Here is a 23,427-nt window from a genome sequence, read left to right on the forward strand (position 1 = left end):
AGAGGTAGAAGCCAGTCACAAAAGACCTTGTATGATATGATCTCATTTACATAAAGTGTCCAGAATATGCAAATCTGTAGAAACAGAACGTAGATTGATGATTGCTGCCAGCTGGGAGGGGAAGGAGAGAGTTGGGCGAGGGGGTGACTATTTTTTTTTAAAGATTTTATTTTTTCCTTTTTCTCCCCAACGCCCCCCGGTACATAGTTGTGTATTCTTCGTTGTGGGTTCTTCTAGTTGTGGCATGTGGGACGCTGCCTCAGCGTGGTCTGATGAGCAGTGTCATGTCCGCGCCCAGGATTTGAACCAACGAAACACTGGGCCTCCTGCAGCGGAGCGCGCGAACTTAACCACTCGGCCACGGGGCCAGCCCCGAGGGGGTGACTATTAATGAGCATGATGAGAATGTTTTAAAATTAGATTATGATGATGGTTATACTACTCTGTAAATACACTGAAATCCACTGAATTGTACACTTAAGTGGGTGAGCTATATAGTAGACAAATTCTATCTCAATTAGACTGTTAGAAAAACAGTTAGAAGTGGGTCTGGTACAGAAAACAGAATTAGAGAAAACAAGGCACATAGTGGGGGCATTGAATGCATTTCCCACCATCTCCAACAAGGTGACTTCTAGAAAGTTGAGCCTCTTTCCACTTAATCCAGCTAAGTCATCAAGTGGATTTTCCAGCAGAAGGATCCAATGAATGACACTTGTCAAGAATTCCAGTCCCGGAGCAGTTCCAAGGTGCGCACACTCTAGAAAACCATGGTGCTTCGATGGAAAAGTGTGCGTCGGCTAGAGGCCGCGCCTCCAGCTCTGCAGATTTTAGCCTTCCTTGTCTTTGCACTATTTTACCCCTCCGTAAATTATATGTTGTTGATAGACATGCAAATTCTGCCCTGTCTGTGATTTCCCTTCTCCCTGTGGAAAAACCAGTTTTGCTCTCATTTGCAATTCATTTTAACAATCCTTACTCTGTATTAATTTGGGCTTCTGTGCTTTTCTTTTGAACCGGTTATTACATCTGCCTAGTTCTCTCATGAGTAGACTAAAATCTCCAACACATTTTCATGTTTCCTATCTATATGACAGTCATGACTTTCCCTTTTACTGAAAATTGTCTTTTTACAACTCTTCTCTGCATGTAGGGTCTCGCACGTGCTGCTGGCTGGGATATAAGGAAGACTAACGTCAAAAGCTTCAACTTAAAAAGGAGAGGTAAACAGACCTACCAAACGTGAAAATTGTGATATGTTTGAAAAACTATTGGAAAGTCAGTTTCCACTAAAACATTCTGCCAGGCACACACGACAGCAGCATTGGGCTGGAACCTGAGAACTAAGAAACTAGAACCCTGGATTATCCCGCCGCCACCAGTTGGCTTCAAGAACTCCAAGTTCAGCTCACGCCCGAGGTGGTGAGAGGCACAGATTGCGTACAGGAGCTCAGTTTGCACCCAGGAGCTCAACTAGATCTCCACGCTCTGTGGAAGTCAGAGAGAACACTGGCAGCCAGTGCCTTCTTCAAAACACGGGGTGAGATGAAACCAACGCTGTGGGTAAGAAAATGCCTTCCCACTGTGCACTTCATCCGCCTAGCATTGCAGACAGGCACCAGGGCGTAGGGTAATTGCTTGTGCCAAGTGTGCAGGCGAACTCGGGCAAAGAGTGATGGCCTGACACAGGTCTGTTCAGAAAATGTTTCTAGAGTCAGCGTGTGAGCACTTACAGGTTAGGTGTGCTGAGAGAGAGAGCATGCGAGTGAGACTGAATCAGTACTAAGATGTTCCTCTGCTCTCAGCCCATCCCCTGAAGTAACGCCACAAGTTACAGCGTGCGGGGTCGGGGGAAGGGAGCCCACAAGTTGTTTGTATGACTCCCAGCCTCTCAGAAACACGTTCTTACCTTTTTCATCATCCCTGGGGAAGGTGTTCTGAGCATTTATTGGTGCAAGCCCTGGGCAAAGACCAAGGACTTTGGGTACAGAAATGGAAGCTGTGCATTCGGAGGACTGCACACTTCATGTGTGAGCAACAAGGCCAGGTCCGAACCCTCCAAAGCCCCCCTCCTGCAAGCTGCCCCTTTCCCCTCCAGCTGCTGGAAAACCCCTGGGGGGTTCAACCTACTGTAGGCAATATTCTTAATACTGACAACCCATAATACTTTATGAAGGGCTGCTTCTCTGACTTTTCTATTTTCTGCAACTGATCTTGATATCTTTTCTCCAAGTTGTACATTTTCCCCAAACATTGTGTTTTGTTTTGTTTTTCATATCAAGGCAGAGTTAATGATTTCTCAGAGGCGCTGCTGCGCAGTGGGGAAGAACACAGAGTCTCGGTCAGTCGGATCAGGTCCCCACGCCAGGGGCTCCCTCCGTGATCATGGGCAGGCTGCTCACTCACAGAGGCGATTTCCTCGACTGTAAAATGGAGTTGATAATAGGGCCAGCTCCTCGAGGGGCTGTGCGTGAAGCAGTTCACGGTGCTGGCTCAGAGCACAGGTACGGGTCGTTGTCGTCATGGTCGTGACTTCCGATGAGAAGGGTGAACACATGTCAGGGGCCTGCCGTGACCGACGGTCTCTTTAGTGGTGTCTTCCTAACAAGCCCACAGGCTAGATGCCTCTGCTTTTCTCATTTTGCAGGTGAGGCAGGAAGGTTAAGCAACTTGTCCAAGGTCACGGTAGGAAGGTAGCAGCTCACAGAAGTCTGTGGAAAGTTCACAAAGTATACATTCTTTGCGCCAGGTTCTGACAAACACTGTATAACAGAATTTTGTTCATTTAAAAATACTGCTGTGGCAACCCTTAGTGCCTATAAATCAGTGGTTCTCAACTTGGCCACGCATCAGGAATTTAAAAAATAACCCACGCCTGGAAAAATACCTGTCCCCAGAGATTCTAGTTTAATTGGTTGGGATACAATGTGGGTATCGGGACTTTTGAAGCTTCCCAGGTGATTCTAATGTGCACCCAAGATTGAGAGAAGACGCTCTAAAAACCAAGGAAATGAGAGGTTCTCGTAGCTGCAGTCTGTGGTTGCACAATGGATGTTTCGGGAAAGATTGCTAGGGGACCCCAAACCTAAATGGATTCCCTGTATTTTCCTCAATAAAACTCGTGTTGAGCTCGGAGGCCATGCGAGGGTCTTCCAGTCCATGCACTTGCGCAGGGTCCCTAAGGGTTGGAACCTGATGAAAGTGAGGTTCTGTATAACGTGTGTATGTTTCTCATAAAGTTCTGCGTTCAGAAATTGGCTTCAGAGACAAAGGAAGGTGAACTTGTTTGGACAGAAGGAGTTTCTCTTCCTTTCAGCCACGCCAGCCTGTGAGCCTTCATAAAGCAGTGCAAGTGGCTCCTCCTTTCTTTGGCAGACACTGAGAGACTCAGCATTCACCAGTGGCCCGTTTCTAAGACAAAGGGTGTGCACTCCCTGGCCAGGAGACCCGCGCAGTGAAACTATTTCCTCTCTGCATCAAGGCCCCAGGATATGCAGAAATTTGCTGCAGGGCCGGAACCGCCACCATGGGGCCCTGCCTGCGGAGGCTCAGCCGTCTGGGCCAGGCTGTCCAGTGGCTCTTGCTTCTGGCTGTGTTGCTCTTCTTTCTCTTCACCCTGCCCTCCTTTATTAAGGAGCCCAGTACAAAGCCTGTCAGGTAAGACTGCGATCCTTTCCAAATTCTCCATGGTTTATCAGAGGAAATTGAAAATCTCTATCCCAGGGAGGATGGAAACTCGGAGACACTACTGTGTCCACGTGGTGGTGCTGGGAGCGAGGAAGCCCCGGGGGCCGTAGAGCCTGTCTAGAGAGGAAATGGAGGCAGGAGTTTGAGAACTATTGGACTGGGTCTCCAGGAGGCATAGATAGAGAACAAGGCTATTTCCCCCTCTGCAACTGTGAGTAATAAGAGCAGCTTTGGGGTTAGTTCTTACATGCCGTTCTCTATGTCCTACAGCAAAAGTCTTACCACGTGGGTTCCATTCATTTCAAAGTTACCCTCTCCCTGAGAAGTTTGCAAGTAAGACGGGAGGCCTCTCACCTAGGGAGGCGGCTTAAATTCCGGGCCCCAAGTAAATCCTTCAAAAGGACCTTCTCTGCCATTTTTCTTATAAAATAAACACATCCAGCAGTGAGAGGCCCCTTTCTTTCCAGACTCAATGTACTTTGAATGATTCGTTTCACTATTCTTAAAATGTGAAAGTAATACATGCTCTCACAAAATTAAAAATACAGAAAAATGAAGCAAGGGGTGAGGGGCTCTCCAGTGTACTCCCATCTCTCCCCACTCTTCAGGGATGACCGCTCCATACTTTAGGGTACATATAATTATTATGCTATTGCGGCTAACACTTCTACAGCGTTCGCTATATGCCAGGGACTATTCTAAATGCTGCATGTATATTAACCTACTAATGCTTATGCAGATGAGTGTTCTGAGACGTGGAGAGCTTACATGAATCACCCAGGTTCACCCCGCAAGTCAGGGCCAGGATTCAAACCCAGGTGCTTGGGTTCCATAGTCTGTGCTCTTCTGTCATACAAGCCCTTACAACAGATGGATAAACAGATAGGTAAATGGATGGATGGATGGATGGATGGATGGATAGATAGATAAATAGGTAATTACACTCTACACATTGTTCCACAGGTTGACTTTTTAAATCAACACTGTATCATGGATATCCTCCAGCCTGGGCACATGCAGATCCACTCCCTTCTTTTTCTTGGCTGTATAGCGTTCTATAGAACGGATATAGTTTATTCAACCTGTCCCTCTCAATTGACACTTGGCTTGCCACTCATTGTTCACACATCTTGTGCACTTGTGTAAATATTTCTGTAGCTAGATTTCTAGAAGTGGAATTGCCAAGACAATGGATATATTCATATTAAATGTCAATGGATACCATTAAATTGTCCTCTGAAAAAGCGACACCAGCAGGTGTGAGAGTTCACTTTCTGCCCCTCTGTGGCCACACCAGATATCATTTTTAGAGTTTGATCATCTGACAGGTAGAAGCGTGTTTCTCTTTTTAATTTGCATTTCTTAGGCCGCCGGTGAATCTGAGGATCCTCTTTAGTTTACTAACATTTGCATTTTTCTATGATGACCTGTTCACATCTCTTGCTCTTTTATAAAATTAAATTATTTACCTTTTTATTATTAGTAGGAGCTTTTGTGTATTAGGGATATTAACCCTTTTCTATTACATATGTTACAATACTTCAAGTGTTTTCTGCAGCCTGATATTTATTTCTTTTTATTGCCTTGTTTATGGTATCTTACGTCATACGTAAGTAATTTTTATGTGGATAAAATTTGTCTATCTTTTCCTTTATGGCCGCTGGTCTTTGTGCAATCTTTAGAAAGTCTGTCTCACTCCAAAATTATATAAATTGCCTTCTACATTTTCTACTAATATTTTTGTACTTTTGTTCTTTAAGCTAAATAGTTAATCTATCTGAAAGTTATTTTTGTGTATGGTGTGAATATGGGTTTGTACATGTTGGAACTCTTTTGATAGCAAGAGACAAAAATCCAACTCAATCTAGCCTGGATAAGAGGAGAAGGGAGAGGGAGAAGCTCAGAGATTACTGTACTCCTGGCGAGACACTTCAGGGGGGAGTGGGATGCGGGGGGAGGATAGCTCATTGTGACTGGGGAGCCTGGTCTCCTTCCCCAGTCCATGCCATGTGTCCCGGAGTTAAGGTGAGATGTAGGTAGACTGATGCCTGTTTCTGGTCTAAAGATTTCTGAAGGCGTGATGTAATGTATCTGGGAAGAAGACCGGAACCGCCCTGCCCCATCCCAGGGTCTTCACGGTCCAGCAGGCTGTGGAGGGCAGCTCAGTACTTCCTGAAGTGCCGTGGAAGGATCAGAGCTCCAGAACTGCCCAGTTACCTGCTGGAGCCAAGGAATGGGTCACCGACTCTAGGAAAGTGCTTTCCCGTGGTTTATGAAGGTTATCGTTCTGGTGGCATTTGCACTTTTATGGCACATCAATATCATTTGGTAAAAGAATAAAAATACTAATCTTGGACAACAATTGTGAAGATCAGAAACAATGCAGGGAAAGCTCCCAGAGCATAGTTCTTACTCAGAAATCTTCTCCAACTCCCAAATGATATTGACGTGTCATAAAAGTGCAAACACCGCCTGAACGATGACCTTCACAAACCACGGGAAAGCACGAGCCGGGTCCGTTTCGTTTCTGATTTGACTCTCGCCGGCTGCCCGGGCAGCACTGTGGCGAAGGTGGGCCACCACCCGTCTCCAAATCACAAAAATCCCATCGCTTTGGCCTCTTCCTCTCTCACCCCTCTCCTTCAGAATAGCTCTTGACTTTTCCCTTCCTCCCAGTCCACTGTCGCTGTCAGGCCAGATCCTCTTCACGTTATGTTTCAGTGGCCAAAGTTGCCTCCCACGGCATTCGTCAGCCTCGGTCCCTCCCTGGAGTCAGGATAATCTGCTGTGAGGTCTGTCCGTCTCTCGCCCTTGGTTGCCGCCGCTGGTTAGGCCACAGTGGTGACTCACTCCTTCCAATCTATCCTGTTCACTGCTGACCGACCAATTGTCTTAAAATACGCTTTCCTGAGGCCGCCTCCCTGCCTCAAAGCCTTTCGTAGCCCCCGCGGCCCCACCTTCTTACGTGCCCTCTGCTCCCCAGATAAGCCCTTCATTTCTGTGGGGCATCTTCTTCCATGGCTCAGCACAGAGGTCAGGTTTTCGGGTCGGCCTCCCTGTTTGTCTGTTCTCACCACACACCTTTCCCCTAGACGCCCCTCCAAGCCCGGTCTGTCTCCCACACGCCATCTTCTCTTTGAAGCTTTCAACGGTCACAGACTCCTATCCTCTGAGTAAGAACTATGCTCTGGGAGCTTTCCCTGCATTATTTCTGATCTTCACAATTGTTGTCCAAGATTAGTATTTTTATTCTTTTACCAAAATGAAGCCTACAAGGCTCAATAAGTCAAAGCCAAGGGGCCGGCCTGGTGGTGCAGCGGCTAAGTTCGCATGTTCCACGTCGGCAGCCCAGGGTTCGCCGGTTCGGATCCCGGGTGTTGACCCATGCACCCCTTGGCACGCCATGCTGTGGTAGGCGTCCCACATATGAAGTAGAGGAAGATGGGCACGGATGTTAGCTCAGGGCCAGTCTTCCTCAGCAAAAAGAGGATTGGCGGCAGATGTTAGCTCAGGGCTAATCTTCCTCCAAAAAAAAAGTTAAAGCCGAATTCCACCCAGCCAGGAAGTAGCAAAACGGATGTTTAAATTCAGAGGATTTGGGTCCAAATCCATGCTTCTCTACTACGTCGTATGTGTTGACTCTTGAGAACTGAAAGCCTACTGGAGGAGAGAGGCAGGCACCAAGCGCAGGCATGCGCGGATGTTATCAGTAGTGGTAACCGCAGTGGAGTCAAATGCGACAACTGCTATGGGAGCAAACTGAGGATTCATTCCAACCAGAGGACGGGGGAGGGACAACAAGGTGGAGACGGTAGCATTTGCATAATGCCTGAAGGCTGTGTGACATTTCAGCAAGCAGGAACGTCGCAAACTAAAGAAACAGCGTAAGCAGTGGTGCAGAAAAGGGACAAGGCAGGATGCGTTCAGAAATGAGAGGTGATTGACGACCAATGCAACGAACACTGGTACGGCGCTCACAGTGTGCCAGGTTACCAACGGCACATCAAGCCTTTCAGGTAGAAACTATTATCGTCATTAACCCCTCTTACAGAAAAAAGAGGTTGGGTAACTCACCCAAAGTCACCTGGTCACTCACGTTCAAACCCAGGCAGGCCAGCTGCGGAGTCCACGCTCCCAGCCCAGAGAGCAGGCTACCACCCTCCGCCTCCCTCTACCACATCCATCGTGACATCACGTCACAAACCCAAAGGCTGATTTTTCTGCCAGACTATGAATTTTCTCGTGGGTAGGAATTGTCTCATTTGTCTCCATTTCTCCCGTAATTTAAACAGGTCCTGGACCGTGTAGGTGTAACACGGTGTAAACGCTTGTTCGTGAAAGAATGAACATGTGGCCTTAAATAACACCCCAAAAGTTTAAACTTTATTCTATAGCTATTAAACATTTTAGAGTAAGGGAGTAACTTGATTAAATTTGCGCTTTATGCAGATAACTCTGTTAATAGATTGTAGGGTAGATGGTGGGGGGAGGTGGTTTTGTGGGGGAGGTCAGAGGCCCTTGCAGTGGTTTACTCAATGAGGCCCTGGGCAGGGAGGGTATGGTGGCAGTGGGACTCGGAAGAAAGGACTGAGAATAAATCAAATCAGCTGGATTTGGCAACAAATAGGATGGAGGTGGGGCTGGGGACTCGAAGACAATTCTAGGATTTCAAACCGAGGTTATGGGGCCACTCCTCATATCACATTAAGACAAACCCAGGTGCACCAAAATGGCGAAAATTTTGGTCCCAGTCCCCAATTTACTCCCTGATACGTAGATATAATCTAAGACCATGTCTGCCTGTTTGGCTTTCCTAGTCTGGAATAACGTGTTTTGGAAGATTTTATGCCTTGTTTTGGCTTTAAAGATGATCATTAAGAGTGAACTGTAATGGGGCCAGCCTGGTGGTACAGCGCTAAGTGCCCACATTCTGCTTTGGTGGCCTGGGGTTCGCCGGTTCGGATCCCGTGTGTGGACACGGCACTGCTTGGCAAGCCATGCTGTGGTAGGCGTCCCACACATAAAGTAGAGGAAAATGGGCACAGATGTTAGCTCAGGGCCAATCTTCCTTAGCAAAAAGAGGACAATTGGCAGAGACGTTAGCTCAGGGCTAATCTTCCTCAAAAAAAAAAAAAAAAAAAAAAAGAGCGAGCTGTAAAATCAGACCTATGGATTCTATTTTCTTTCTTTTTTTTTTTTTGAGGAAGATTAGCTGTGAGCTAACATCTGCTGCCAATCCTCCTCTTTTTGTTAATGAAGACTGGCCCTGAGCTAACATCTGTGCCCATCTTCCTCTACTTTATACCTGGGACACCTGCCACAGCATGGCTTGCCAAGCGGTGCCGTGTCTGCACCCGGGATCCGAACCAGGGAACCCCAGGCCACTGAAGTGGAACGTGTGCACTTAACCACTGCGCCACGGGGCCGGCCCTTTTTATTTTGTTTTGGTGTAAGAAATACAACTTTATTTTCTATAACCTCCTAATTTCTGATTCTGGAGCCCCATTCACCAAGCTGCAGGAAAACGTAATCTCGGCCATTCTTCCTCCTCTGCTCCATCCCCGGGATGGCATAAAGGGCTCCAGGACAGCTGATGCTGTGCCGAGGCATGAGAGGGGACAGCTGATTCTTAGCCAGGAGCTGCTGTGAGACATCCGTCATCCCTGCCTTTTGGCTCTTCACGTCCCCCTGGCTTAGGTGTGGGAAGTGTCTGTGACGCTGTCCATGGTTCCACATTTCTAGGTTCAGCATGCCGCCATTCCCTTTCGGGGGTCTTGTTAGACCCTTGGAACACTACCAGGAAGTAAGGTCTCTGACCTTGGGACCCACAGATCCCTGTCTTCTCTCCCTTTCGCACTCCTCCCCTATAAATCTTCTAGGGAGGGGATGATGGTGGTAGGAAATGGAAAAGTCCTTCTCCAAGATATTTTCTCTTTTTCACCAAATCTCCCCTATTTAGGGCTTAGATACTTGGTGGGGAAAGCCAGAGGTCTTACACGGTCTTCCGTATTTTCCGGCTCTCATTTGCCTCATGTGTCCATGGAGGTAATGAAGGTGGAGCTGACTCTTAACACCTGGTGGTAGGTGGGAGGCAGGTAGCAACGGGGAAGGGAGAAAACACGGAGAGGAAAAGAATTAAATAAAGTTCCAAAATAGTATACAACTGCATTTGTGAGTATAACAGGCATAGACCAAGGGTCTGGATGTTCACACTCTAAGGTGCCAACAGCAGGTTCTTTGAGGGCGTGTGGTTCCAGGGGGACATCCTTTTAGGCTTAAATTCATGTTCTGCTTTTTCAGCAATGAGCACATTATCACCTTTATAAAAGGAAAACTAATTCAGAAGAGTTCGTTTCTGAAGAAAGACTCCGGAGAAAAAGACCCAGTTTAGGTCTCGCCTCCATATTGAAGTGCCCCTTGAAGCAGAACGGTCCCCCCGGGTTGTAATCCAGTGTCTCCCACACATACGACTGACATGGCCCTTCCCCTAACACCTTGTTGCAGCTCTTTATATTCATGCCTGCTCCCCATTAGATCGTGAGCTTCTTAAGATCAGTGATCACAGCCTTTTCATCTCTGATCCCTGACAGATAGCTCGAAATGCCTCGCATATAAGTACCAATCAATAAATATTTGTGGAATAAATGTTGCACTGTGCTTTCAAATTCTCATAGAATTTCCAATAAGATGTCTCATTTAGTTTTCAGAGTTTTCCCTTTAACTTTTTACTTTTGTTAAGGAAATGTGCAAATTTTTAAGTCAAATAGTATTATGAGGCTTACGTCCAAACAGAGCAGTCCCCGTGTCCCCTCCCTGCTCCAGGATCCTGATTCCCAATGCAGCTGCTTCAGCTCTCTCTGCTGCTCTTTTTGGGACTTACTGCCATGTTTCTAAGTGCCATGCCCACCTCTAGTTCCTGATATCTAAATCAAGTGGTTAAGTGGCATAAATGAAATATGATTTACCTATGGCCTCGAAGCCTGTCACCCCTTTAGATTTTCCTCTCTAGGCACATGAACTGAGAGGCAAGCCAATGGGGCCTCTAACCGTCGCTGTGTGTCTTACAGTGTTAGCCCCCAATCCAGCTTGACCAGCTACATTTATAGGACATAGCTTTTCTCAAAGTGCCTTTTAGCACCTGGCTTGTAAAATGCTCACAACTGTTTTGTGAGATGGTTATTAAGATTCTCATTTAATGGATGAGAAAACTGAGGCTCAAAGGGTTGTGCGACTTGCCCAAGATCACACGGCTGGCCAGCAGTGGATGGGGAAGGAATATTATTTTTCCCCCAAAGTCATTATCTCAAAAATGCCAAGATAAAAATGTCACTTAAGGGGCTGGCCCCGTGGCCGAGTGGTTAAGTTCGCGCGCTCCGCTGCAGGTGGCCCAGTGTTTCGTTGGTTCGAATCCTGGGCGCGGACATGGCACTGCTCATCAAGCCATGCTGAGGTAGCGTCCCACATGCCACAACTAGAAGGACCCACAACAAAGAATATACAACTATGTACTGGGGGGACTCTGGGGAGAAAAAGGAAAAATATAAAATCTTAAAAAAAAAAAAAAATCACTTAACCTTGGGATAACCCCTGAGACAAATTTTACTCTCAGGTCTGATCATCCCCCCTTAGGGGATTATCTAGGTGCCAGATGTAGGTGATCAAAATTGGCTTTGCTTTAAACAACCTTCATTTGAGAGTGAGAGTTCCTAGCCACGGGGCCACACAGGTCTCATCTCGTATCTGTGACTCTTGACCTATACCTGCCATTATTTTATTTAAAATGTTTTCTTACCTGCTTATCTTGGTCCCTCCCATCCGCCACCCCTTTCAAGGTCTTCCCTCAACGCCTTCGCCCTATAATTCTGTAACTCCCTCTGTGAGTCACTCTTTAACGAGCCTGTGGGTCTGGGGAGAGCTGTGTGTTTCTGAATGTGAGTATTCTAGGGAGGGAGAATGTCCAACTTTTAAGCCAGTTTTCCATCCTCCTGGCCCACAGTGAGTCCGGCTGGGTGAATGGCATCGCAGACAGTGCTCGGGACTCCTCTGTTCAGGAGAAGCTTTGGAAATTGGATCCAGCCAGTGAACCGCGACTATACGCGTATCGCTCCCATTGGATTTAATTGGCCGAAAACAAAACAAAACAAAGAATTGGCTTTAAATTGAAAAAAAAGAACACTCAGAATAACAACAGAATACAGATTTCTGGCTGTTTTTTTCAGCACACAAGAGAATGAAGGCAAATTAAAGGCAGAGTACAGCTTTTAGTCATCGAAGCAACTTGTAGATGCATCTGAAGTTTCAAAGTAGAGTGCGAAAACTTTCAGGATTTCCCAGGAAAAATAAACTTCAAAGTTTGAAAAGAAAAGCAGATACGACCGGAGACCCTGAAGAACTGTGTGGACACCAAGGAGTTTCGGGAACTCAGGGCCGGGCTGACGAGGTGGGGTGCTGGAGGCGAGAGCCGCCCCATGTGGAGGGTGCTCAGCAGGGAGTGAGAAAGGGCGCTACTGGGGAGCCAAGAGTTTGCCCCACTTTCAGGGAGAAGCAGAAGGGAAGCTGGGGGACCCGGAAGTGTAACATGGAAGAGGAAAGCACGCTCTAACGGAGGGGCCGAGATACAGTGAGCAAGTGAGCAGTGAAGCTGATGGTGGGGATTGCTGAGAGAGTCCAAGACTGGAGGATGTGGAGTGGAGGCACACGTGTGACCAGCCACTCGCCGTGGTGCAAGCACACCTGGCCTGGAGCCTCTTGCAGTGTCTGGACCAGAGAGACGCAGAGCCCAGAATTATTTAGGTGATCAAAGAGGTCTTCTGAGTTCTCTTCTCCTTGACAACACAATCTGCTAATCCTGCTGGGTTCGTTAGTACCTTTGATTTGGGTGTTATTGCCAAAGTTTGTTTTGGACAACCTCTTATGAACTGTGGACTTCACAGTTCCCTGTTATTTCTATTATCTCTCTCCCTATTAACTCTAGGGCTGTATTCTTGGGAAAACACTGCTTTCTTGCCAACAGTCGTTTCACGGCTTCAGGTATAAATGAACTTTGAACCTTTTGCCATTTCTCTGCTTCCAAATGCCCCCTGGTGATGTGTACTTAAGAATTTAGAGAGAGGAGGATGCCAGATAATTATTCTTTTGTTGTTTTTTTCATTTATTGAATAGGGCTGTATGATCTCTGCTAATGATAAACGTTAATGGCTTGGGTGCGATCCGTGACTGACCTGCCTGTGCCTCTGACCTGGAGGCCCTTCATAGAAAACAGCTTGCCCTCCCGCTGCAGTCCGGCCCGCGGTGCGCAAGTTCGGCGTTGCACAGGGTCTAGACAGGACAAACGCGGGGCATTCAGCAAATGCACACAATTTGAGCATTCAGGAAATACCGTGTCTGAGCACAAGGAAATACATCAACGTCTGCATCCCCAGCAATCATAGGTGTCTTTAATTACAGGGATTTGAAACGAAACTTAATGACACAATTTTGTCTCAACCTGGGTCATTGCTGCAACTTCCTGTAAAATTGAACCGAGTCATCAATAACCCGCAGCATCTGCAGGCAGAACAGTCCTGCTGGGTGTCCTTGCACGACTCTTGCCTCTAGACAGGGCTGCAGAGAGGACAGCCGTGTGCTGCATCTTTCAGGGCCGCCGTGACCACTAGGCAGATGGCCAGCTGTCCACGCTGTATGTTTGAGGTGTGTTATGTTAAGACCACCCCTGCCTCATCATCTCCCCAGTCACGGCCACGTGAAGGTGCTTGCGGTTTGGAAGGAGAACGTTTCTAGGCCCCTGGAGGTTTGGGGTGGGAAGTGGACGTAGGGATAATCCACCAGGAGTCAGAGCTGAGTAACAAGGGCTGTTTGCTAAGTGGGGTTGACACCTAGGCTTTTGTTTTGCCGAGCAGTGCATGCGAGTTTAGAGCTTAAGCTCAATTGTCAGATTAAAGAGGGGCAGAGCCGAGTCTCACCCCAGGATCCCAGTGCCAGAACCTTCCGAGTGACAAACAAATCAAACAAGAAAATGCTCTGGACTAACCAGCTCTCCACTCTGCAAAGTGGTATTCTTTCAGAACGAATACTTTGGGAGTGTCTTCCTAGCTCATGAGCCAATAACTCCCTCTTTCTCTTGAAACTGTTCTCCTCCCATGCACAGCGTGGACCCCAGGATGTCATGAACCATGTGACCCAGACCCCTGGCCAAGGATGGAGGAGGGATCCAAGCGGGCCAGAATGTCTCCCCTGAAAATTAAAAGTTAGGAGCAAAGAGAGCCAACAGTTCCCAAAACAGGTGTTACGGGGTGGCCACCCTCTATCCCCATGTGGGCTGAAGAGTGGAGAGGGAAGGAAAGAGCAGAAGAAAGTAGACTCGGAGGGAGCAGAGGTAGGAACAGAGACAAAGTCTAGAGGGAGACTCCTGCTTCCAGGCCCTTCCGGAGGTTCAAGCACTTCTTGCTCTTGGGTTCCTCGAGACACTTTCTATTCTTATAATAAATTTCCCTTTTTTTTCTTAGTTAAAAGTGAAAAACAAAAAAGAATAAGAACTTGAAGGCTTGAAGGCTGTTACCCTTTCCAGGCTGTTCCATGTCACAGTCCAACCCTGTCCCATAGCCTTTCTCTCCTTTCTGCTCTGAAGTATCTCCCACTCAAGCTACTTCTTTGAGCCGTGTAATAAAGGCAGAGGCATTGGCTACATAAGGCCAGTTAAAAATGATGTGTGTTCCAAGGAGGAAGGACCCCTGGGAGATGAGGAGCAAGGACACCACAGCCAGCCCTTCCCAGCTACCTTCAGAGGATTTAGGTCCTCGCTCAGTTTCAAGGTCAGAACAGAGAGTGGCCCTCCTGGATGACCTGAACAAATGTGTTTCCTTGGGGCCAAGGAAGGCAGGAAATACTGTCCCAACCAAAAGAGCTGGCCACAACTCAGGAAGGAGGCCGTAAAGGAGGAAGGGTTAGCAGAGGTAATCTGTGGAGGGTGTGTATCGCCTGGGCCAGCCCTGCATTTCTCCAGCAATGAAAGAGCGCCTTTGTCTCCCACCTTTCGTAACAATCACTGCGTATTCCATGGTCCAAGGTCTGTGACTAATTCAAATTTGTATTCCAAGGACCTACACATTGCACAGAGTAGACATTTAGTAAACATTTGTTGAATGAGACATTCTTCCGCATGTACATATTTCAGATTCTATTCCACTTCTGTTTAAATCCCTTTCCTTTTGGGCTCAGAAAGCCTGTGGAGAGCACTGATGTGACGTGGCACTGTGATAGGCTTAGTAGCAAGGGCTGCTTAGAATGACTTCTGCCTCCTTGGAGTTTGTACTTTAAGAAAGAGACGACATTGCCATTGAACAGACACAACCCACGAAACATAACTAATTCGATGACAAGTAGAATTTTAGCATCAACGTTGTCACAGGAAATAGAGCTTGGGTCAGGCCACCTCCCTGGCCTCTTCATGCTCACCCATTTCCTAGCACGTCTCCCAATTACAATTGACATTTATTTGTGTGACGACTTGTCGTCCCCTTTGTATCTTGGGCTCCACGGGGAGAGGGATGTGTCTGTTTAAGCTCATCGCTGAAGCCCCAGTAACTAGCACATAGGACGTGCTCAATAAATATTTGCTGCATAAAAGAAGGGACGAGGAACTGTTGAGCTGGGCAGTGGGTAGAAGTCAAAGTAGCAACTGGAGGAACTGGAGACCGGGCCAAGGAGGTCTCCAGCTTACACATGCTGTGTCAAGAACGATTGAGAACCAAGAGCCTCAGTGGGGGCGAGAAGGGATGGAACCTATATCGGGTGAGCACGTATTTTGTGCCAGGTGCTGAACGCACATCATCAGCTACCACTCACAGCAGACTTCTCTCAGAAGCAAAAGGCAGCAGCCCATTTTACAGATAAGAAAACCGGGGGTCAGCTACATTAAGAAGATTTCTCCCCGTCACACCAGCTAATAAGCAGAAGGGCCAGCATTCTTGCTCAGGGCTATCTGGCTACACATTTCATGCTTTCTTTTTCTCTTCCTGTAGCCTCAGTACGTCTATTACGTATAGCTCAGAAGAAGACTGGTAGAAACAGAAAAAGGACAAGACTGACCAGGACAAGTCAGGGGGGCCTCGGGCACCAGGGGATTAGTACAGAGGCAGGAGTTAAGGACACCTGGAAATCCATCTGGGTCATGGCTAAATTGTGAGAGAGGAAGATGCTTTTTCCAAAGCTCCCAGGGATCCCCCCCAAAACCAGTGTAGAACGGAGTCCCCACCCCAGATTCCAGTTAGAGAGCTATGCAGAGCAGAGAGTCCAGGCTCTTCTCAGCAGAACACCTGATGCTAACTTGCATAGATTGATATTTTCAAAACCTCACATAAAAGCAGAAAATATAAAGAAAATAAAGTCAATACAATTCCTGCGGGCAAAACCTTGAGTGCCAGAAGTCAGACCAGCCACCCTGAATCGATCTTCTACCACTGCCAGAAGCAGCATTCTAGGATGGGAATCAGCTTATGTGCCCCACTCCCTTCTTTCGACAACACCCGCCCCCATCTCCTACTTGAAATTCTTCGATGGCTCCTCCTGGATGAGTAGACCAATGATGAAGTCCAAACTCCTTGGCCCAACATACAGTGCAAATAACAACCTGACCCTGCCCACCTGTTGGGACCGTCACCTGCCTCACGGCCCCCATCCCCACTCTGCTTTGTAATTACTCAACAGCTCCAGCGCCATGAGCTTTCACGCTTCTGGGACTCACACTTCCTCCTCCCTACTCCTAGTCATCTTTGGAAAGGAGCCTTTCTGGGAAGCCTTGCTCACTCCCATGGTGTCCCTTTGTGCTTCCATCGAGCTTGCACGTCCCCCGGGGCTATCCGTGTTTTGTATCATAATTCATGACAATCCCTTCACCAGAGTTCCTCTTGCCTGTGGCTGGGAAACAGGCCTTTCACTCGTGATCTCCAGCACCTAACATGAGATGTGGCAAATACAGTGGGCCCCCCCCCGCAAATATTTGCTGAGTATGTATATTTTTCCTAACAGTGCCAACAAGCAACAGTTTGCTTTTAAGCGGTGTTGGACTCATGACAGCGTTTAAAGTGAATCTTTAAGACAGATCTTTCAAAATCATTTCCCACTTCCTCATGAACAAGGTTACCTTTGTTACCTATACTTCATTTAAAAAAACAAAAAAAGGATCAACTGACTCACACAGTTATTAGGTGGCAGGCCCAGGGTCACACAGACAACCCTAGAACTCACAGTCCAGAACACAGTGTACGCCGGGAGCCAGCACAGAGAGGTCTAGGGGTGCAACATTGGTGAGCATTTCAGCTCTGCTCTTGGCACCCGGTTCCAGCACCCGAAACTCCCTGCCACCACTAAGGTTTCTTTACGGGTCAGAGGTCAGCTTCCAGAGCGCTTGCCAACGGGGGCAGCTTAATTTTTGGTGGTGGACGGTAGTAGTCATTCCCCTCATCTCTTAGGGAAACTGGTTGAAGTCTACCTGAGGCACAAGTCTAGATACTGGTCATGCTTCTGACCTGTGTCCACAATCTTCAGCTTCACCAAGTTATCTCTGTCCCTAGGCATCAATATATACAGAACATTAAAGAAAGGTCCCCAGAGTTGCTACAAAAGTCTGTGTCCCAGTCGCCGCCAATGGGAAGTAGGACCATCGTGCGTGTAGAGTCAGCGCAAGAGAAGAGCGTGCCGGACACGCGCCCCACGGCCAAGGCCCGCACCGCTGCCGATGGTGGAGGAACAGAGGCGGGCAGGGCCGCGGCGGAGCAGCGGGGCAGTGCGCCCAGCACAGCAAGGACGGGGGCACCGAAGAGTTGGGAGAGGAAGGACATCGCGGTGGACACACTCTCCCCGAGAAGTCAGGATGGCGGGGTGGCCTCTGACAGGACAGAGGCACTGAGGCTGAAGAGTCAGAAAGCGAGGACAACTAAGGGAATGGGGGACCAGATGAAGAAGGCAGAAGCTGCAAAGACGGTGCCAGTGAAGCCTCAGGGCAAAGCAGCAGTGACAGCAAAGATACCCATTCGGGAAAGCGAGGCCAGGGCCCTGACCACCACAGCAGCAGGGTCAACGAGGAGGAGAACGAAAGGAGCGACCACGGCGCTTGTCCCGCCCAAGCAGAGAGCCCAGGCCACGCCAGCCTCTGCCGGTTCCCAGAGCTCCACCACTCAGAGAAGCCAAAGCCTGAAGGCCGCCAACTTCAAGTCTGAGCCTCGGTGGGATTTTGAGGAAAACTATAGTTTGGACGTGGGGGGCCTACAGACGGTGAGTTTTTCTGCCACAGCTGCCCTTACACCTCGGGCTCTGAAGCCTCTCCTGCAGACAGCCCACCCCACCCCTCCCTCACCTCCCAGGCTCCACTCCTCAGCTTTGCCTTGTCCCACCCTACACGGCTCTCGTCCCATCCTTCCTTTTGACAATGGCCGCAATGGGGGAGGAGGAGGCAGGCTCCAGAATCCTGGCCCCGGCAGCCCGGGGAGTTGTGAGCAAGAAGGGCCTGCCCCGGAACCTCTAGAAGGCCTGGGGGTCCTCAATTGGGGTGCAAGAGTGGACCTGCTCTGGGACTTGACTCCTGAGCTCCCAGCCTCTGTCAGGGGGCAGAGGTGACAGCTGAAGGGTGGCATGGAGGGAGCAGGGACTAACAGACAAGATGCCCTGGGGATGCCTTGTCTCCCCTACATAGAAAATCCTACAACTGTCACTCTCTTCCAACCCTAAGGAAAACAGCCTGGGCCCACACCCAGAGGAAGGAAGGGTTCACAATGTGTTTGTTTATGCACTAAGGAAAACAGCCTGGGCCCACACCCACAGGAAGGAGGCGTTCACAATATGTATGTTTACACACATAATTGTGACCATGCACCACGACAGCACACTGGGACGCATTCCACCTTCACAGGCTCTTCCATTCTTCTCTCGCTGACATGGGGGCATTCGCCTTGAGGGCCAAGAACCGTCCATTCCCTGGGGACCTCCAGGACCGCAGCGGGCCTGGGCAACGGCAAGGGAGGGTCAAGGAAAAGGAGGGAAGAGATAGCAGAGGCAGGGCCTTCCGAGCTTTGAGGGCGCTTTCTGCCCCCTGCGCCCCGCCCAGCCCCCGGCCATGGCCTTCCCGGGCCTCTCCCCGCCTGACCCATCCTCCTGCATGTAGACCTGCTCTGACTCGGTGAAGGTCAAAGCTTCCAAGTCACTCTGGCTCCAGAATCTCTTTCTGCCCAACCTCACCCTCTTCCTGGACTCCAGCCGCTTCAACCAGAGTGAGTGGGACCGCCTGGAACACTTCGCACCGCCCTTTGGCTTCATGGAGCTCAATCACTCCCGTGAGTCCTTGCCCCGGGGGTTGCCTGGCTCTGCACTAGGCCGTGGCCGAGGGCAGCTGGCTTTCTTCTCTGGTCTGCCTCTTCCCTGGGGCCGCCAGCCCTGGGAGAAATGATGGGCCCTTCCAGGGCTCTCAATGGAGCCCCTCCTTGTTCCAGTGGTGCAGAAGGTTGTGACACGCTTCCCTCCAGTGCCCCAGCAGCAGCTGCTCCTGGCCAGCCTCCCTCCTGGGAGCTCCCAGTGCATCACCTGTGCAGTGGTGGGCAATGGGGGCATCCTGAACGACTCCCGCATGGGCCAAGAGATAGACAGCCACGACCACGTGTTCCGGTAAGCTGCCCCTCCCCTGTGCCCCCTCCAGCCTCTCTCCTGCAGAGAAGGGCTCTCTGAGAGATCTGAGAGGGTGTTCCAGGCCTGTATCTGGAAGAAATTCCAGAGAACTGCTGCAGAGAACTACTGCCTCCCCCGTTTCTCCTTCCTTTCCCCATCCTCCTCCACGCGTCTCCCTCCTGCGCCCAGGTGTGCTGTCTGGTTCTGTCTTTCTGTATAGGTTGAGCGGAGCTGTCATTAAGGGCTATGAACAGGACGTGGGCACTCGGACGTCTTTCTACGGCTTTACTGCCTTCTCCCTGACCCAGTCACTCCTTATATTGGGCAATCGGGGCTTCCGGCACCCACCTCTAGGGAAGGTGAGCAAAGAGGAGTGGGCCTGGCCACACACAGACTCTGGGTAAGGGAGCACGCAGTGAGAAAGGGAGACGAGCATCCTGCGTCTGGAGTCTGGGGTTGGCACAGGCGCTGTTCCTACGAGGGCTGAGGACAGGGAGGACAGCCAGGCCAGGCTTGAGAAGAGCAAGCGGGCAGTCTGGAGTCAGAGCCGGGCCGCCCCAGCCGGTAGTCCTGAAGGCAGTACTCGTGGACCACTCGCTGTCCTTGGTCCTCAGGATGTCCGCTACCTGCACTTCCTGGAAGGCACCCGGGACTATGAGTGGCTGGAAGCGCTGCTTCTGAATCAGACCCTGGTGAAACAGAACCTTTTCTGGTTCAGGTACCCAGTGCCCGCTCCCCTTTCCCCAGGCTGAGCTGTGTAGTGAGCAGCTGTGAAGGCTTGACAGGTGGGAATGGTGTTAGCTGTCACCTGGAGATGGGGTACCGGTTACGCCCATGACCCTGACCTGGCCCACATGGGAGGAGGTCAGAGAACCGAGCCTGCTGACCCGCTCCTGCCCACAGGCGCAGGCCCCAGGAAGCTTTTCAGGAAGCCTTGCAGCTGGACAGGTACCTGCTGCTGCACCCAGACTTGCTCCGATACATGAAGAACAGGTGAGAGCAGGGAGCTGTGGAAGGGGCCGGCCCCTCTCATCCTTGCAGCTCCTGACAGCTGCGGGGGCTGGGATGTTTCACAGGTTTTTGAGGTCTAAGACCCTGGACTCTGTCCACTGGAGAATATACCGCCCCACCACTGGGGCCCTCCTGCTGCTCACTGCCCTGCAGCTCTGTGACCAGGTAAGACTCTGCTTCAGGAGCAGGAGTGCCTGCAGAAACAGCTCTGGGGGACTCCTGGCCAGCTCAGCATGGCATGATGGCTGGACTGGGTGCCCACCCTTCTGGGGTGAGGAAAGTGGGTGTGTGTATGGATGCATGCATGCGTGCAAGTGTGCATCCAGGGGGGCCTGCACTGATCCCTAAGGATGGAACCAGGATAAAGGGACCCCCCAACCCCTCGACACACAGAGAGCTAGCCCATGAGAAGAAGCCTGGGAGAGAGCAACTACAGGCCTTATTTCTCCTCCAACCTTGACGTAGGTGAGTGCCTACGGCTTCATCACCGAGGGCCATGAGCGCTTCTCTGACCACTACTATGACAAGTCATGGAAACGAACCATCTTTTACATCAACCATGACTTCAAGTTGGAGAGAACACTCTGGAAACGGCTACATGATGAAGGTATCATCCGGCTGTACCAGCGTCCTGTAACTTCCAAACCTCAGCTCTGACTGGAGCCTGGGCTGCAGCAGTCTCCTTGACCATGCAAGGTGCAGTGGGAGCCTTGAGACTCTTCTGCCGTTTTCCCAGCGCTCAGACCAGGCTTCCAGCCCCTCCAGGCTTCCGCGGGGGCAGGAGCGCTGGTCCAGAGGAGGAGACGCCCTCAGGGCGGCAAATGACTGGCTGAGGTTTTGGAGACCTTGAAAAGTCGCTACCTTGGAAAGTTCTGTTCCCTGGAGGGGGATCTCCCTTCTTGAGACCCAGGAACTTTAACTAAATGGGGTGGTGAGCGGTCAATACCACAAACCTCTGTGGAAAATCCCCCTTCTCTGGCCCAAAGCTACTGGACACAGAGGAAAAAGCTGGAACTTACGGAGACATATAGATTTGCGTTTGAATTCCAGATCTTCTCCTTAGCAGCTGTGAAATCTTGAAGGTATTACTTAAGTTCCCCCTGGATTGAAGCTTCCAGGGGTTATTGATTCTAGAAGGGTCGGCACCTGTGTTTTGTCTTCGAGCTATTTGACAAGTCTCTGGGTTGTAAAAAACTGATAGTAATAAAAATGATTCTTGTCCATGGGAGATGCAAATAAATTTCGTGCAACGAAGACACAGGTAATTGTTCCCCTGTGGATAGTGACCAGTTTTGTACCTATCAGCAAATTCGTTTATCGTTCCTGACTGCCTATATGCGTGTCCATACTTGGGGTTCTCAAGTGAACAGTTTTTACATCTTACTAGTTCCTTCATTAATTAATGAGCTAGATAAAATATTTGACATGTGGGGGCTGGCCCCATGGCCGAGCGGTTAAGTTCGCACCGCTCTGCTGCAGGCGGCCCAGTGTTTCGTTGGTTCGAATCCTGGGCACAGACATGGCACTGCTCATCAAGCCACGCTGAGGCAGTGTCCCACATGCCACAACTAGAAGGACTCACAACAAAGAATATACAACTATGTACTGGGGGGATTTGGGGAGAAAAAGGAAAAAAATAAAATCTTAAAAAAAAAAATATTTGACATGTGTTCATTTTATATCTGTAGCAGAGTCACAATTTTACCCTTTAAAAAAATTATCCTTTGGGGCTGGCCTGGTAGCACAGTGGTTAAGTTTACACACTCCAGTTCAGCGGCCCGGGGTTCAAGGGTTTGGATTCTGGGCACAGACCTACACATCGCTCACCAAGCCAGGCTGTGGCAGTGTCCCACATACAAAACAGAGGAAGACTGTCACAGACGTCAGCTGTCAGCTCAGCGACAATGTTCCTCACCAGAAAACAAAAAAAATTATCCTTCAATATTGCCTTAGGCCACCACTTTCTCATCTGTAAAATGACTTTTGGGGTATTCACTTCATAAAGATTTTTTAAAGTGCTGTATGTCAAAAGCCTGATGCAACAAGGAATTCGTTTTCCTCCTGCTTTTACTCTTCTATCCTCCCATCAATCTGCATTTTCTCAAACCCCACGATGAGAATTTGGGCTCAGCCAAAGACGGTTCAGTTCACCTTACCCCTTTGAGTTCTGTCTCCAGGATTTGAACTCTGAACTCTGAAGGTGCTAACAGAATAAAGACCCTCGGTGAGGGCATGGAAGGCAAAAAAAAAAAAAAAAAAGCAAATTTCCTTTTAGACCTAATGCTCGGGATTCAAAAGCTAATTAATACCGATAGGTCCGGATTTGCGTTGCTCAGAAAGGGTGCAGTACCAGCTCCGAGCAGCAGGTGGCGGCATCGTGGTGCCCAGCTTTCCTTTTTCAGGTTTTGCTAGCTATTTTTACACGTTCATTCTTACCTACGAATTTTAGTATCCCGTTAGGATCATTACTATCAGCAGAGGACCCCCAAATCCGCCTCCTCCGATTTCAGTTCAGGCCACCCAAACATGAAGGCTGAGCCTCAGTTATCTGGGTCCAAAATGGTCCTGGAGGTGTCAGTCAAAAGAACCAGAAAAGAGAAATCAGTTAGAGGCATACGAATTAGAAAAGAATCCCTGTGCAGATGATACGATAGTATATGAAAGAATACACTATGTATTATCGATATAGTAAGGTAGCAGGGTATAAAATGAGCATACAGAAATCAATAGCCTTCATAAACATCAAAAATAGCCAGGGAGAGGATACAGTAATGCAGAGAAAACTCGCTTACAATAGCATCAATGAAAACAAAATATTTTGCAATAAATTTAACAAGAAATGTTCAAAATCTGTATGAGGAAAACATTAAAATCTTCCTGAAAGGCACAAAAGTAGTTTTGGACAAATGGAGAGTCATCTTTTGTCCTTGTAAAGGACGACTCAGTGTAATCAATTTGTTAGTTCTCCCCAAGAAAATGGATAAATACAAGGCAATGCCAATAAAAATACCAAAACATTTTTTCTAGATCCTAAACAGATACTAAAATTCGTATGGAAAAATAAACATGTAAGAC

At 49.0% G+C, this 23,427-nt stretch overlaps 1 protein-coding gene across 3 annotated transcripts; it reads left to right on the forward strand.

Annotated features, from left to right (window-relative positions):
- Positions 1 to 1,430: 1,430 nt before the first annotated feature.
- Positions 1,431 to 21,578, forward strand: ST6GALNAC1 (ST6 N-acetylgalactosaminide alpha-2,6-sialyltransferase 1). Of its 3 annotated transcripts, none has more exons than XM_070559924.1 (9): positions 1,431 to 1,563; positions 17,259 to 17,958; positions 18,845 to 19,013; positions 19,170 to 19,341; positions 19,562 to 19,700; positions 19,956 to 20,059; positions 20,245 to 20,334; positions 20,418 to 20,517; positions 20,818 to 21,578. In XM_070559924.1, the coding sequence occupies exons 2-9, from the start codon at positions 17,332 to 17,334 to the stop codon at positions 21,007 to 21,009; spliced, it is 1,593 nt and encodes a 530-aa protein (XP_070416025.1). In that variant the 5' UTR covers positions 1,431 to 1,563; positions 17,259 to 17,331; the 3' UTR covers positions 21,010 to 21,578. The 3 variants fall into 3 exon arrangements, with proteins under 3 accessions (XP_070416025.1, XP_008539811.2, XP_070416024.1); XM_008541589.2 differs by lacking the exon at positions 1,431 to 1,563 and adding an exon at positions 3,304 to 3,657; XM_070559923.1 differs by lacking the exon at positions 1,431 to 1,563 and adding an exon at positions 12,185 to 12,480.
- The last annotated feature ends 1,849 nt before the right edge of the window (positions 21,579 to 23,427 follow it).

Source organism: Equus przewalskii, chromosome 10 (assembly GCF_037783145.1).
Source record: "Equus przewalskii isolate Varuska chromosome 10, EquPr2, whole genome shotgun sequence".
NCBI lineage: Eukaryota > Metazoa > Chordata > Mammalia > Perissodactyla > Equidae > Equus > Equus przewalskii.